Consider the following 12,942-nt stretch of genomic DNA (forward strand, 5'->3'; position numbering starts at 1 on the left):
ATCATGACACAGCTGCCCCCACCATGGGTGATGAGAATAGACACCCACACGGGGTCCCCGCATCCGCCTTCTGTTCTGAGTCCCGAGGGCTGGGGACCTGCTGGATGGCCTGGTCACAGGGAGGTAAGTTTAGGACACAGCTTTGGTTTTCAACACTGCATTTCCTGTCTTTATCATTGGAAGCTGGCGTGCTAAAGCAGAAATCCATTTGCGCGTGTGACAGAATTTCCTTTGTTTATTGTGAAAAGGTTGTATTTAAGAGAGAAAAATTAGAAAAATGGAAAACCTCACCAGGCTCACTGCGAAGTTGGCACTACAGAGGTTCCAACCCCCCACCGTCCCTCCTCTAAACTTTTGAAGGCTTTGCCAGTCCTCAAGCCTTAATATAAAGAAATACTTCTGGGGCAAAAGGCAGGCGCTGGCCTTGTCCAGGAGCCAGCCTGAGTTGCCTGGCCTGATTAGATATTTTCTGGAAGCCAATGTCACATTTTCCTTCCATCCCTGCCCATGAATCCAGCCTGCTGGCAAATACCAGTCGCCTGCTAAAGCAACCCTTCCCTGCGCAGAAGCAAAGAAAGTTGGCCTTGCCCCTGCAAGAGAGGAACTGCCAACCTAAAAATCCTTAAAGAACATTCTGTCATAAATCCATCAAATGCAACCATGTACAATCCCATTTTCATTTTAAGCCTGACAATGTGTGTGTTCTCCAACCACAAGCCCCATGGTCGCTCCTGGGCATAACATCCGCTGGACAGACAATGAGAACTTATGTAAATCCAAGGCTGTGACACTCCTTGGGGGATTTCCAAAGACTCTCAACCTCTGGAGGCATGAGAGCTGCGGTCCTCTGGAAGGTAAGGAAGTGGAAAGCCCAGAGTAGCCCAGTGCGGCCCATATGTTGGAAACACCCAGATGTCAGAACATGACAGCCCCTGCTTATCCAAGCTACCTCTCTTGCACTCGGAAAGGTGAGCACGACACAGAGCTGGGTACGGAGAAGAACTGGGAGGAAAAACAGAGAAGTCAGCCTGTTTTCAGCCGAGATGCATGGCTGTCTTTGTTTTCAACAGCTCTGAAAGGGGAGGTACAGTATGGGAGCAGTATAGGTCGGGGCAGGGGAGCAGATGAGAAAACTCTAGCCCTTCCTCTTTAATTTTGCTCTGAACCTAACAGTGCTCTGAGAAAAAAGGAAATCTTAAAAAAACAAAACAAACAAAGAACGCGACCTCAGCAAGGAAGCAAGGAAGACAGGAGCTTCCCCATAAGCCACATCCAAGCAGTAGAAAGAATGGGGTCAGAGAGTGGGCGTGGCTACTTCTGAGCAGGTACTTACAACTCCAAGTATGTGGCCACTTGATTTGCAAGACATGAAATGCATTTACTAGGGACATAGAAGTAACCCGGTACAATGCTGACCACATAGGATGTAGTCTCTAAGTATTCAGTGAATTGAAAGGTCCCCTTCCTACTTGCTAGGAAAAACCGGGACCTTTGAATCACTGGAAGAGAAACAAAGTAAAATCAAAGAGCTCTTGCCTCCAAGTAGAGAGCACAGTATAACTGGGCGTAAACTTTTTAGTTAATTCCCCAGTGATGCTAAATAACAGCCACTTCCGTTCCAGAAAGCTTAGCTCCTTTTCTCTCCCAAAGGAATAACCAGCCTTGCAATGAGCTAGAGTTCCAGCGTCTATGCTCGGGCACAAGGGTAACCCCAATTCCCAGGCTCTGCTGTGACAGGGCCGTGAGGAGAGCCCTCTGGATCAGCACTCAGAAAGCCCAGGGCCACTGGGAACATCCTGGATCTTCCAGCAGATACAGCACCAAACCTGCTCCCAGCAACTTCCGTTGGTGTCTGGACACCCGACAGGGAGGCTCCCAGACTCTGCATCCTTCGCAGGTCCTGACTGGGTAGCACAGTTTGCTAACCAGAGACCACTCTGATCGCTGACAAGGCAGCAGCAGGAGTAAATCCCCTTGGTGAGCAAGCCCTTTTTAATTCTAGTGAAGTTTTCCCATCCCAGCGGCAAAACTTCCTTTCTAAGACCCAAATCTGCCTTATGAAGTTCTTGTCTATAATCCCCTTTTAAATCTGCTTCATCAGACACAGAGGTACTGCAGAAACTCTGACAAAACAGGTAAAGAGTGAATAAGAAAAGGATTAGGAATGGCCCCATGAGTAGGGTCTGGCCTATATTGTTCTGGTCTTGTTTCTATGCATTGATCATTTGCAAAAACACAAGATGGGTAACACTGGCCATGGTTTTTTTTGTTTTGTTTTGTTTTTTTTTACTTAATGGAATATCATGATGCAGATATGAGGTATTGATAAGCATGTATATTCTGTGTGTGACTTTGTCTCCCCAGAGAGAGCTGGAACTTTTCAAAGTCAAGAAGACTGATTTCATTACAAAAGCATCTCTTCCCACACCAACAAAGTCCAGGAGAAACAGGGGAGACAGCGTGCCAAAGACCAGGTGACTTTAAGGCTATGCATGAGTGTGCATGCACATGTGTACCAAGGTACAGACACGTGAAGGCCTTTTGCTTGACACACAAGTAGGCTCCATCCCCAGCGTAGAGCCCAACACGGGACTTGAACTCATACCCCTGAGACCAAGACTCGAGCTGAGGTCAAGAGTCAGATGTTCAACCAACTTAGCCACCCAGGTGCCCCTCGCAGAACACCCGTTTCAAACATAGACTGGCTCTGTGACCAGCATGTGGAGCCAGAGCCCCAAGTGCCCCTGTACCTAACCGTATGGGCAGGGTCCTCCCAGAGGACCATCCTCTTACCTTTAAAGATCCGCCTCTGAGATCCCAAGAGCTGGCAGACCTCAGCAGAAGACCTACAGGAGTTGGCACAGTTCTGCATCCCATCGGCCAGGTCAAACAGCGTCACGTTGGAGGCCAAGGAGAAGGTGGTTTGCAGGGACACGACCACGGCATTGGACTCCCTGTTGGCAAAGTGGGTAAGTTTTTAATTATCCTAGAATGCCATGTGGGCCCCGGGGTTTTTGGAAAATGAATGCATCTCCATTCTCCTGGAAGGGAATGGGAGAGCATGGAGGTCCAGTTACCTTGGCCCCAGGTCACTCTGTGGCTTGGTCAAACAGGGCCCAGTTTTGTTGCTGTCGCCTATGTTACAATAATCTCCCCTTTATATAGACTGGTTCACAAGGGAGTGTAATTCTGTTACTTACCCAGAAGCATGAACTGTGGATCGGGTATAACCAGGTAATGCCGAAAAACACATATTTAACTGAAAGGAAAAATAGGTTTGTCGTTAACTGTGAGTTAGATCAAAGCCTTAGACCTAGAACGAGTTTCCTATTTTCAGGATAAAACTGGCATTTTCCAGCCCTCAAGTTATCAGCAGGCAGCTTTACAGAGCAGTGGTGTCCTTTTTTTGTGCCCTTCTTAAATGCCTCCCTGCTCTTGTTCTGTTGTTCCCTGAGTACAAAGGGAGAGAGGCAGATAGTAAATCAGTGGGGAAAATCTTGGCAGGAAATGATGTTCAGAACAGCACCCTTGGATGCAAATCTTCAAAGGAACAGATCTCTTCTAAGACCAGGGTTTCAAAAAACTCAGAGGCAACTGTTTATTTGGACTTTGCAGAGTGAACAAGGCTCATTGAAAAGGCTTCAGCTATCCCAGGTCTGGCAGGTCCAACACAGACCCCTCATAATCTACAGTGAGTTGACCTAGCTCAAAGATAGGTCCTCTTCAAAAAGGATCTCCACGGGAAATCACATTACGTGGGTCAAGAGCCCCTTTGCTGAGAGCGAATTAAGAGTGACTCTCCCTGTGTTTGCCTTGTACCCTCAGAGAAAGCAGAAAATCCCTCTAGGGCATAAAGTTCCATGCCTGCCTTTCTGCTCCCCAATAGTAGGGGCTGGGGATCCTTTCTGTGAAGCAGAAAGTCATAATAACTTGACCTATACAGACGTGCCTGTCTTCAAAGCCTGTATGTCAGGTACACCTGACTCTTATTAGATGGATTCAAACATAGGAGGTTAGCAAACCTTTTCTGGCTTTGCGTGACATTGCTCTATATTCCAATGGGCAATGATTTATTCATAGTATAATGACTTAAACTTTTTTCCCAAGGAAAAAGAGAAAAGGCACATTTCAGAACAGAATGGCATCTTGGGGAAGGCCACTTAAATGGCTTCTCTAGTCACTGCTTAAATCATCACTATTCTTCTTAAATCATCATTATTCTAATAAATTATACATTAACACTGGGTGAAAATGAACAAATCAGGGAAGTCACTGAGTGCCATGTACTGGGAAGGACTGCATCTCTGCACGGGTTCGAAGCCCCTGTACGACCCCAGAAGGAAATATTGACCTACAGCAGAACCAAAAGGCAACTGTGTGGAAGCGACAAGAACCCCAGGTGTAGGGGTTAGCAGACATAATATCCTGCTGTATGGTAAAGAATTTAACCTTGCCTAAAGAGAGGTCTAGCCCTTGGCTTCCAGGAGGTCATCTCCTCCTGACTTTGTCCACCTAGAGGTCCTGGACTACTCCAAATATCTAACAACATGATTTCTGTGGGGCTTTGGGTTACATGGTATCAGCCTGACCTCCAGAAGGACTGGAGACTGAAGTCAGCCATATGAGCATTTGACTATGTCCACATATTGGCTCTTGACACCAAGGCTCAGGGGACCTTCGCTGGTTAGCAGGACTCCATGAATACTGTATACATCATTGCCAAGAGGAGTTAACACAGTACGTGACTCCACAGGGAAAAGAAAACTGAAAGGGCCTAATTTGGAATCCTCCTTGATTCTGCCCTGTGTGTCTCTCCCATGGCTGATTGGGACCTGGACCTTTTCACTGTAATAAACCACAACCATGAGTTTAAGAGCATCCGTAAGATGAGTCCTTACAGTGAATTATCAAATCTGAGGGTGGTCTGGGGGATCCCCAAACTTGCAAATGGGTGTCAGAAGTGAGGCTGGTCTAGCGGACTATTCCTTAACATTGCACGTGCTCTGTGTGAACTCAGGCAACGTCATTAACTTTCAGGGCTTCCTGCTCTTCTAGCTGTAAAGGGGCTGACAATACCTCTTACAGGAGTGAGGCTTCTGGCAAAGTGCCCATCGTAGAGTAGATGCTCCGTTGATACAGAAATGGAACTGGAATCTAAATTTTACACAAATAAAATCTACAGTCCTATAAAACCCTATAGGTTTTGGCTAATTTACCCTTACTCATAAAGAGCAAGTAAAATTGAAATCAGAAACTAATCGATGTCTAAAACTTATTTTAATGGCAATTTTCAATGTTCTAAACACCAAATTTTAGACTCAGGTAGCAGACAAGAGATAAAATTTACTACCTGAGCTTCATTTTCATCTCCCTTCTTTTTCATTTTGCTTTCTTTCTTTCTTTTTTTTTTCTTCCCCTGACAAAAAGAAGCAAAGAGGGAAAGAAGAGGAATCAAAGACCCCTAGATAATCTATGCAGTGAATTCTCAACCCTGGAAAACCAGGATTAACTGACACACCTTCGGCATTGCCCTAAGGAGAAAGAGCATCCTTCTCCCCAAGTTTGGAAACAGAAAGAAAGTCCCACAGCATGTCAGCTGCAGATGGGATAGTAGAATTTTCTGGATCTTTCCTCATTGCCAATAGTTCTTACTGTGCATGGCTTCTAACCATCTGTGACTCTGAGTCTGCACATGAAAAAGAAACGCCAAGGCACTGATAAAGGCTGCATGTGAAGGCACACAGAAGAAATGCTTCTCTTGGGCACCAGTGGTTCTCAGCACCTCCCTTCTATTTCTGAGAAGCTTTTAATTTTACCATGAAGTTTACCTTCCAAACATAATGGAAATGAATATCCTAGGAGATACAGCTGATTGCCATGAGGTTCCCAATTCCAAATGAAATCTGTTGGAGAAAACAAAGGACTCGAAGCAAGATGCCTTTTGGAAAACTTACTGTTTTGGTGATCTCATTTTCAACTTCATGTAGGTCTGCTTTCTTCTCCATGGTGGTATTGAGAAATGTTTTCTTTAATTTGAACTCTGTCACGAAGGTTCTAACTGGAAATGAAAACACAACCCGTCAGAGCATGCAACCACGCGTGGCTATGTGTTTGTGAGTCTCTGGTGTGCCCCTCTTTATTGCACCTTGTAAGACAGTCTGGGTGCATGTCTTTCTCCTTGAGGGTAGAGAACACCTCTCCCTCTTCTAGCTCTGTTCGAGGAAGGTGGGTGTCCACTGAGCTGGGCAGGAGGCTCGGACCGAGTAAACCTTTGAGTCAGAAATGCCAAGGAGCCTTCTGCACGTTGTGTGGGCTGCTGTGGGGAGCCATCCTGAGACCTCTCTGATAGGTCTCTGATTGGCCTACATAACCAATGCTAAGTAAAGCATGTGACAAAGAAGAAAGACCGGCTGGCTTAAATGATACAACCCCAGGAGGAGGGGAGGAGATGTAGGGTCAGGCCTGAGAAAGCTCTCCACAGAGCACCACCCTTGTCCTCTAGGCCCATGCTGTGAAGCCCTCAGCTTCAAGGGCGTGCTTTGGTTTCCTCTTCTGGTCAGCATCACCCCATCGCCCCCAACCCTCTCACTCACAGGAAATGCCCACTTTATCACTGATGAAAGACACTTCCAGAAATCAGCTCACTGATTCAGGACAACTGAGGGGCTATGGAGGAAGGTGCCTAACATCTGTGGTGCGCCGGCACTCAGGAGGCTGCCAGGCCCCACGGTCACAAGCCAGGCAATGCACATGCCCCAAATTCAAAATATTGTTGAGTTCAGGCCCGAAAGAAAGCAGCCTTGCTTTCAAGGTCCATTTCGCGCATAAAGTAAACTTGTATTTACCAACAGTTTGTGCTGATGGGGCCTGAGGGGGAATGGAACTTAAAAATGGGCAGACGACCAACAATTAGTATAGCCTGCTTTATATCTGCCTCTTATCTTCCTTTATATTAAATTCTTATCTTTCCCTCTGGATAGGGGGGGAAAAAAGACCCAAAGCACAGGAACCCATAAGGCTGCTCCTTCACAGAAAGCTTGCCTGCGGAATTAAGAAAAAGGCCCACAAATGAGCCAGGGAACACATTTAACATCTTATACTTACTGTCTAAAGCCCTTAATCCTTATTTAACATCTTTTTGCTTGTTCTACAGTTCAGTGAAGCCAGCTGCTCAGGACTCTTGCTGAGCAGCAGGGAGCTCTTTGAAAACATTCTTGGCCAAATGAAAGCATTTCAGCGTGCTCTAATTTGCATGTTCCTCTGATGTTTATGAACAATGAAGCTAAATGACTTGAAAAGGGAAAGATGATTGTTAACACAAAAGCACAGGCTCTCTCGGCTCTCCTCCTCCTGATCTGAGGTGCCTGGGGGACCCTAAGCACACAGGCTTCCAGAACCACCACCCCACTCCTTCATCTACACTTCTCCCTGGTCCAGGCTGATACCCAGACTCCCGGGATGGAAATACACATCTTGTAAATGTTAAGTACACAGGCCTCTTCTGAACCAGGACAGTAAACGTGGCCTCTGCTTTCAGTGCAGCTGTGAAAACGGCATCACACCATCCTCCAGCCACCACCCCCTGCCCAGCACACGGACATCTTCGTGCCTACTTTACCTCACCTGGCTTAAAGGGAATTTTCTACTTCATGCTCAACTGTGGATTTACATCGGTGATAGAAATGATATTTTAAATTATTTGTTTTTTATTTCATTAAGCTTTAAATTCCAACTCCAGTAGAAGGAACATACTGTCATATGAGTTTCAGATGTACACTCTGGCAAATGAACGATTCTGTACATTACTCGGAGCTCATCAGGACCAGGGCACTTCTTCATCCCCATCCCGTTTCCCTCATCCCTGTTACCCTCTCCCCTCTGGTAATCATCAGCTTGTTCTCTAGAGTCAAGAGTCTGTTTCTTGGTTTGTCTCTCTCTCTTTTTTATATCAATGATTTTTTTTTTTTTTTTTGAAAGATCCATGATGATTACTTTGTATTCAGAGTACCTGGTGTTTTCATTGCTTTCAATTCTGGTCCAAGAGGTTGGGGACTAAATGTTAAATGATACCTCCCATCTGGAGAACTCTACCATTTTCCAAGCTGGCTCAGATACTTTATTTTATCTGATCTTCACAATAACCTTGAGTGGGAAGCAGAACAGGTGGTAATCTGATTTTACAGATGAGAACACCGAGGCTGAGGGCTTCTGTGCCATCGCTGGTGGCTCTGGAGCTGGAAGCCGGGCAGCGGGGCTAATGGCAGGGGCGCTTTTCACACTGGTTCAAAACAAGATCACCCCAGCTTCTCCATTCTTAAACCAAAGCCTCCAGGCCTATTTCTACCAGGGTGTAGCAAAATGGAATAGGTTACCCAAAAGCAAGTTAGCTAACAGAGAAAGAGGAGTTCTTGATTTTAACAGATGTCTAGAGGCCTAGATTGTTTTTTCTTTAATAATGCTTTGACTTGATCCTTGTATTTTACACCATTTCCAAAATTCTACCATTGATTTAGTAGGGTACCAAGTGTTTGAAATAAATTTCGAGGCCCAGGACGAAGCTGCTTTCCCCCAGGGTGCCATGTCAGTGAAATAACTTTCCAGTTCTATAAATGTTCCCCGGGACCAGAACATCGTGGATGCAGTCAGCCAAGCCCCCAACACCAAGTCACTTCTGGGCCCGGTACTTACTCCCTTGTCCTTGATCCTTCCAAATAAGGTCAGATAGGCAACCCTAGCCAATCAGGCCCTGTTTCAGAAGTGACCAAGCTTCTAACCCTCTACAGACTCATCCTTACCCAAAGCCCTCTGGGGGAGAGAGCTCCACTGCCTGTGAGACCCCAGACTCCCCCAGGCCATGGTGGTTCTCCCTTAAATAAAGGACATCAAACTCATTACCTAACCATTTGGGTTTTGTCATCTGACACAACCTTCCTAAAACATCTGATGATTCCCCTCAGCCCGTGGGCAACAGGCATTCATGCAAAGGTCACAGACATTTGTTCTCTCAAAAAGGTATTTACTGAGCACTTTTTGCACGTTAAGTATCACACTGTTCAACTGAAGATGATTCAAAGATGAGTCACTTTACCTGCCAGTTTCCCTATCCCGCTTAGATAACTCTACGTTCCGCACTTCTCATTTCTTCAACAAGTTACATGTTGAACTCAGCACTCTAAAGCAGGGTTAGACCCTATGTGCAAGGAAGCTCTTCTGATGAACACATTATTATGTGATGAGAGCTGTGGGCTGGAATGCAGCCTCTCAGCAAACAGGTGCATAAACCTGGCCACTTAGCACCTTGTCAGGACCTTAGTTTTCATTTGTGTTTGCTTTTTAACCTGTAAACTGGAGAGTATATCCAAAATCAACCAGTTTTAAGACTATCAAATTAGGAAATGAAATAGGACAGACTGTAATGGTCCAATTACAGCAGCTTTATAAAAATGTATCTGCCTATGGACAGGCCTGTGAAGATCACTTTCACAAATGAATGTGTGAATGCAGTAAGATAATCAGGGTTTTATTCTCTCTTTTTTCTCCCTTAAAAAAATTTTTTTTATTACTATGTACTTAGAAAATCCCTTTGATATATATTTTTTCCTAACTACAGGGTGGAATGGTTAGGCAAATAGTGTTGTGAGCCAATAATGGCATGTCCATGCAGTCCTTGGTATATTTTTGGTAATATGGAAAAATGTTTAAGATATAAAGTTTGTACAAATACCACATGGTTTCAACTATATAAAAATACAGGGCACACTAAAAAAAGATTGCAAATAAGGCACTATGTCTCTGAGTGATTAAAAAATAGGTAGCAGGGGCGCCTGGGTGGCTCAGTGGTTAAAGCCTCTGCCTTTGGATCAGGTCATGATCTCAGGGTCCTGGGATCGAGTCCCGCATCGGGCTCTCTGCTCAGCGGGGAGCCTGCCTCCTCCTCCTGTCTCTCTCTACCTGCCTCTCTGCCTACTTGTGATCTTTCTGTCAAATAAATAAAAAAATCTTTAAAAAAAAATAGGTAGCAATTTCACTTCTTTCTATACTCCTTAAGTTTATGCCTTGGACAAATACCCATATTGTTTAGGGAGGAAAACAATAAAGGTTATTTTAAAAAATACATTGTGGTGCAGGATACATTCCAAGGTAGATTCTTCTCTTACCCAGACTGCATATCCCCTTTTCCAGCTGGTAGCCAACCGCGCATTTGCAGGTGAAGGATCCCTGAGTATTGTTGCACGTGGCCAGGGGTGGGCAGGGGTTCAAGAGACACTCATTCACATCTGCAGAGGAGAGCAAACAGGGCCATACTGAATCCGCGGCAGACCGCAAAATCATTATCCGGTCCAGTAAGCACTTCCTACGAGCCAAATGGCACTAGGCGCATTGGGGCCCAGAGATGAGAAGGATGCTACCCTGTCCTCCAGGGGCTGCCCGTCTGTTGAGGGTGGAGGCAGCTGTGTGGACAGCTGACATAAATACAAACCAGGATTTGAAAGTGCAGAGAGAGAGGGAGATTTCGACGGGAGGGAGAATTAAGGACTGTTGCAAATAACATCTGAACTAAGACTGGAAAGACTTTAACAAGCAGATGGGTGGGTGGGGAGGCTGAGGCACCAGCGAAGTGAAGGCTGGAGGCGGGGAAGCTGGAGGGGTCTTTAGGGAGCTGTAGATGGTCCAGTGTGGCATGGGTGTAGGGGGCCCAAAGAATGGAGCCAGATCATGGAGGCTTGTCAATGTTACTATCTGACCTTACTTTGCAGACAACACATAAGCATGCTGACTCTCCAATCGGCAGGGTATTAATTAAGAAAAAAAAATCCTACCCTCCTCTAGTTTGAAGGGAAATAGTGTCATTGCTGATCTCAATGAGGTAGTGTGGTACAGACTGCTGGGGGTGAGTTTTCCTCTTACCCACACTGCAGTCATCCCCTTGCCAGGAGGGTGAGCACCTGCATCGATACCCACGGCTGGTGGTGGGGTCTGCGACGCATTTCCCGTCGTGAAGACAAGGGTTCACGGCACAGCTGTTAACTAAAAACACATCCCGGAATAAAGCAGTTAATCACGGAAGAAATGTAAAAGCAGCTCTAGGTAAATATTTAATTCTCCCGGCTAATATTTGATTTTTACTTATTTCTGTTGACTTACCCCGAAAGGTCACACCACTAAAATAGAACAGGTTCCCAAGAGGTGCGGAAAAGGTGCGGTGGGGACGGGACCCTGGTGCTAGCTCGTGAGTGGACACGTGTGTTAGACATGTGTCTAGACCCCTGGACACAAAAACCGGTTCAAACCGAGATGCTGCTGACATGCTTACAGGTCGCTGGGTTGAGGACTGATGGTTATATTGTCTTTGACACTTAGACAAGTCTACCTGAATCCATACCAATTTAAAACACACATCAGGGGGAAGAATTCCCTGACTAAGCATCCTCCCTGCTCCAGGATTCTCCCCTTTCCAAAAAAAAGCAAAAAAAAAAAAAAAAAACAACAAAAAAAAACCCACAAAACAAAAATCAAAATATAACCGGGCCTCCACATATGGTGCCATCATTTGGAAAAACATCGAAGTGGGACACTCTGGTGCCCTTTTTCCATAATGTAATGATGAGCCCTCTCTGGCTCATTTAGGCCTTAAAGGCACCCAAGCTTCATTGTTCCCTTGGACTCCCAGCTCCCAGAGCAGAGACCAGAACTCTGGGTTCTGGTGTCGAGAACCAGCACTGTCATGCTCCAGGTATGTAATGACAGCCTACTAAAGACTTATGCCACATGCTCAGGAGAGTCGAAACCCATAGCATAACTGCATCACTTCCAAGCAGAAGAATCGCTGGTAGAAGGAGAAAAAGGAGGCCGAAGTCAAGAGTTGTAACACCAAAAAAAAAAAAAAAAAATAAAAAAAACAAACCCCAAACAAACAAGCTAACCCTAAAGACGGTGTTCCTATTCCAGAAGGCTGCTTTATGTATCCCTAAAATCACCGACAGGAGCACGGCCCCTTCAAAACCAAACTCTGTCCCATTGACACTGTCAGAAAAACCCTCCTGACAGCCAGCCATGATGCTGTTAATTCTGCCCTACAGTTATCATTGTAATGACCATAATCGGCTCTAAAGGAGATTTGTGAATTATGTTCCATCTGGTCCTGGAATATATTTGGCAGGAAATGACGCTCCTCCTGGAGTCCCAAAGCAGGGCTCCCAGCCTCCCCAGAGAAGAGTCTACTTTTCGTGTCCCAGAGATACTCGGGTTGCTGGCACAAAGAAGGGATCAATGCGCCGGGCACGGGGGGCTGGCAGCAGGGGTGGTGATGGCCCTCTTGCCCTTTGGCTGGCCGTGGCCGACTGGCTGGAACTAGGACACGGACTGAGCTCCCTGCTCTAGTCGCTACAAAGCATTCTCTTCTTTCCTCCTTCCTTAAGGCTGTCAGTCTCCCTGTCAGCCCTGCACCAATAGCAGTGTTCCTTCCTCGGGTCTGGACAAGCCAAAGGTACAATTCTGAACATGACATTGAAAGATCTTTCACTCTAATTCCTTCCACTCTTCCTTAAATTATGAAGAGTCACACGAATGGCTTTATTTCCCCCGTGCTGTCCACTTTCACACAAATACAAAGATAAGCTCAAGGGCAGTGTAAATGGCTCGGGTTGCCCTATCACTACCGGAAAACATTTGTTCAGCATCCTTTTATGGAACATGTCCCTTTCCTACATTTGTCAACTAGCAACACACTCCCAGGAAGACCAAGGAGCCTAGGCTTCCCTTGGATCCAGAGAAGCCTTCCCAGCAACTGAGAAGAGAAGCTCAGGGCTCTGACCCGGGAGCAGGGGGTAATCACTCCGTGTCTTAGAAAGGTCACCTGAAGCTTCTCGAGTGCAGTGTTTCCAAAGTCAGTTCCCACATCACTTCCCTGCTCCAGCCTTGGAAGACTTCAAGGCACCTTAA

At 45.9% G+C, this 12,942-nt stretch overlaps 1 protein-coding gene across 3 annotated transcripts in view; it reads right to left on the reverse strand.

The window, feature by feature from the left end:
• Window positions 1-12,942, reverse strand: part of LOC111155190 (heart development protein with EGF like domains 1) — a 91,496-nt gene that overhangs the window by 31,544 nt on the left and 47,010 nt on the right. For 2 of the 3 annotated variants that reach the window (XM_022515290.1, XM_022515293.1), the window contains exons 8-12: window positions 10,909-11,028; window positions 10,158-10,277; window positions 5,955-6,058; window positions 3,201-3,259; window positions 2,794-2,954 (exon numbers count right to left, since the gene is read on the reverse strand). In XM_022515290.1, the coding sequence (XP_022370998.1) occupies window positions 2,794-2,954; window positions 3,201-3,259; window positions 5,955-6,058; window positions 10,158-10,277; window positions 10,909-11,028 (564 nt within the window). The remainder of the gene's footprint in view (window positions 1-2,793; window positions 2,955-3,200; window positions 3,260-5,954; window positions 6,059-10,157; window positions 10,278-10,908; window positions 11,029-12,942) is intronic. The other variant, XM_022515291.1, reaches the window with a different exon arrangement.

The sequence above is a fragment of the Enhydra lutris genome, unplaced genomic scaffold (assembly GCF_002288905.1).
Source record: "Enhydra lutris kenyoni isolate GAN:26980312 unplaced genomic scaffold, ASM228890v2 scaffoldscaffold39, whole genome shotgun sequence".
Lineage (NCBI taxonomy): Eukaryota > Metazoa > Chordata > Mammalia > Carnivora > Mustelidae > Enhydra > Enhydra lutris.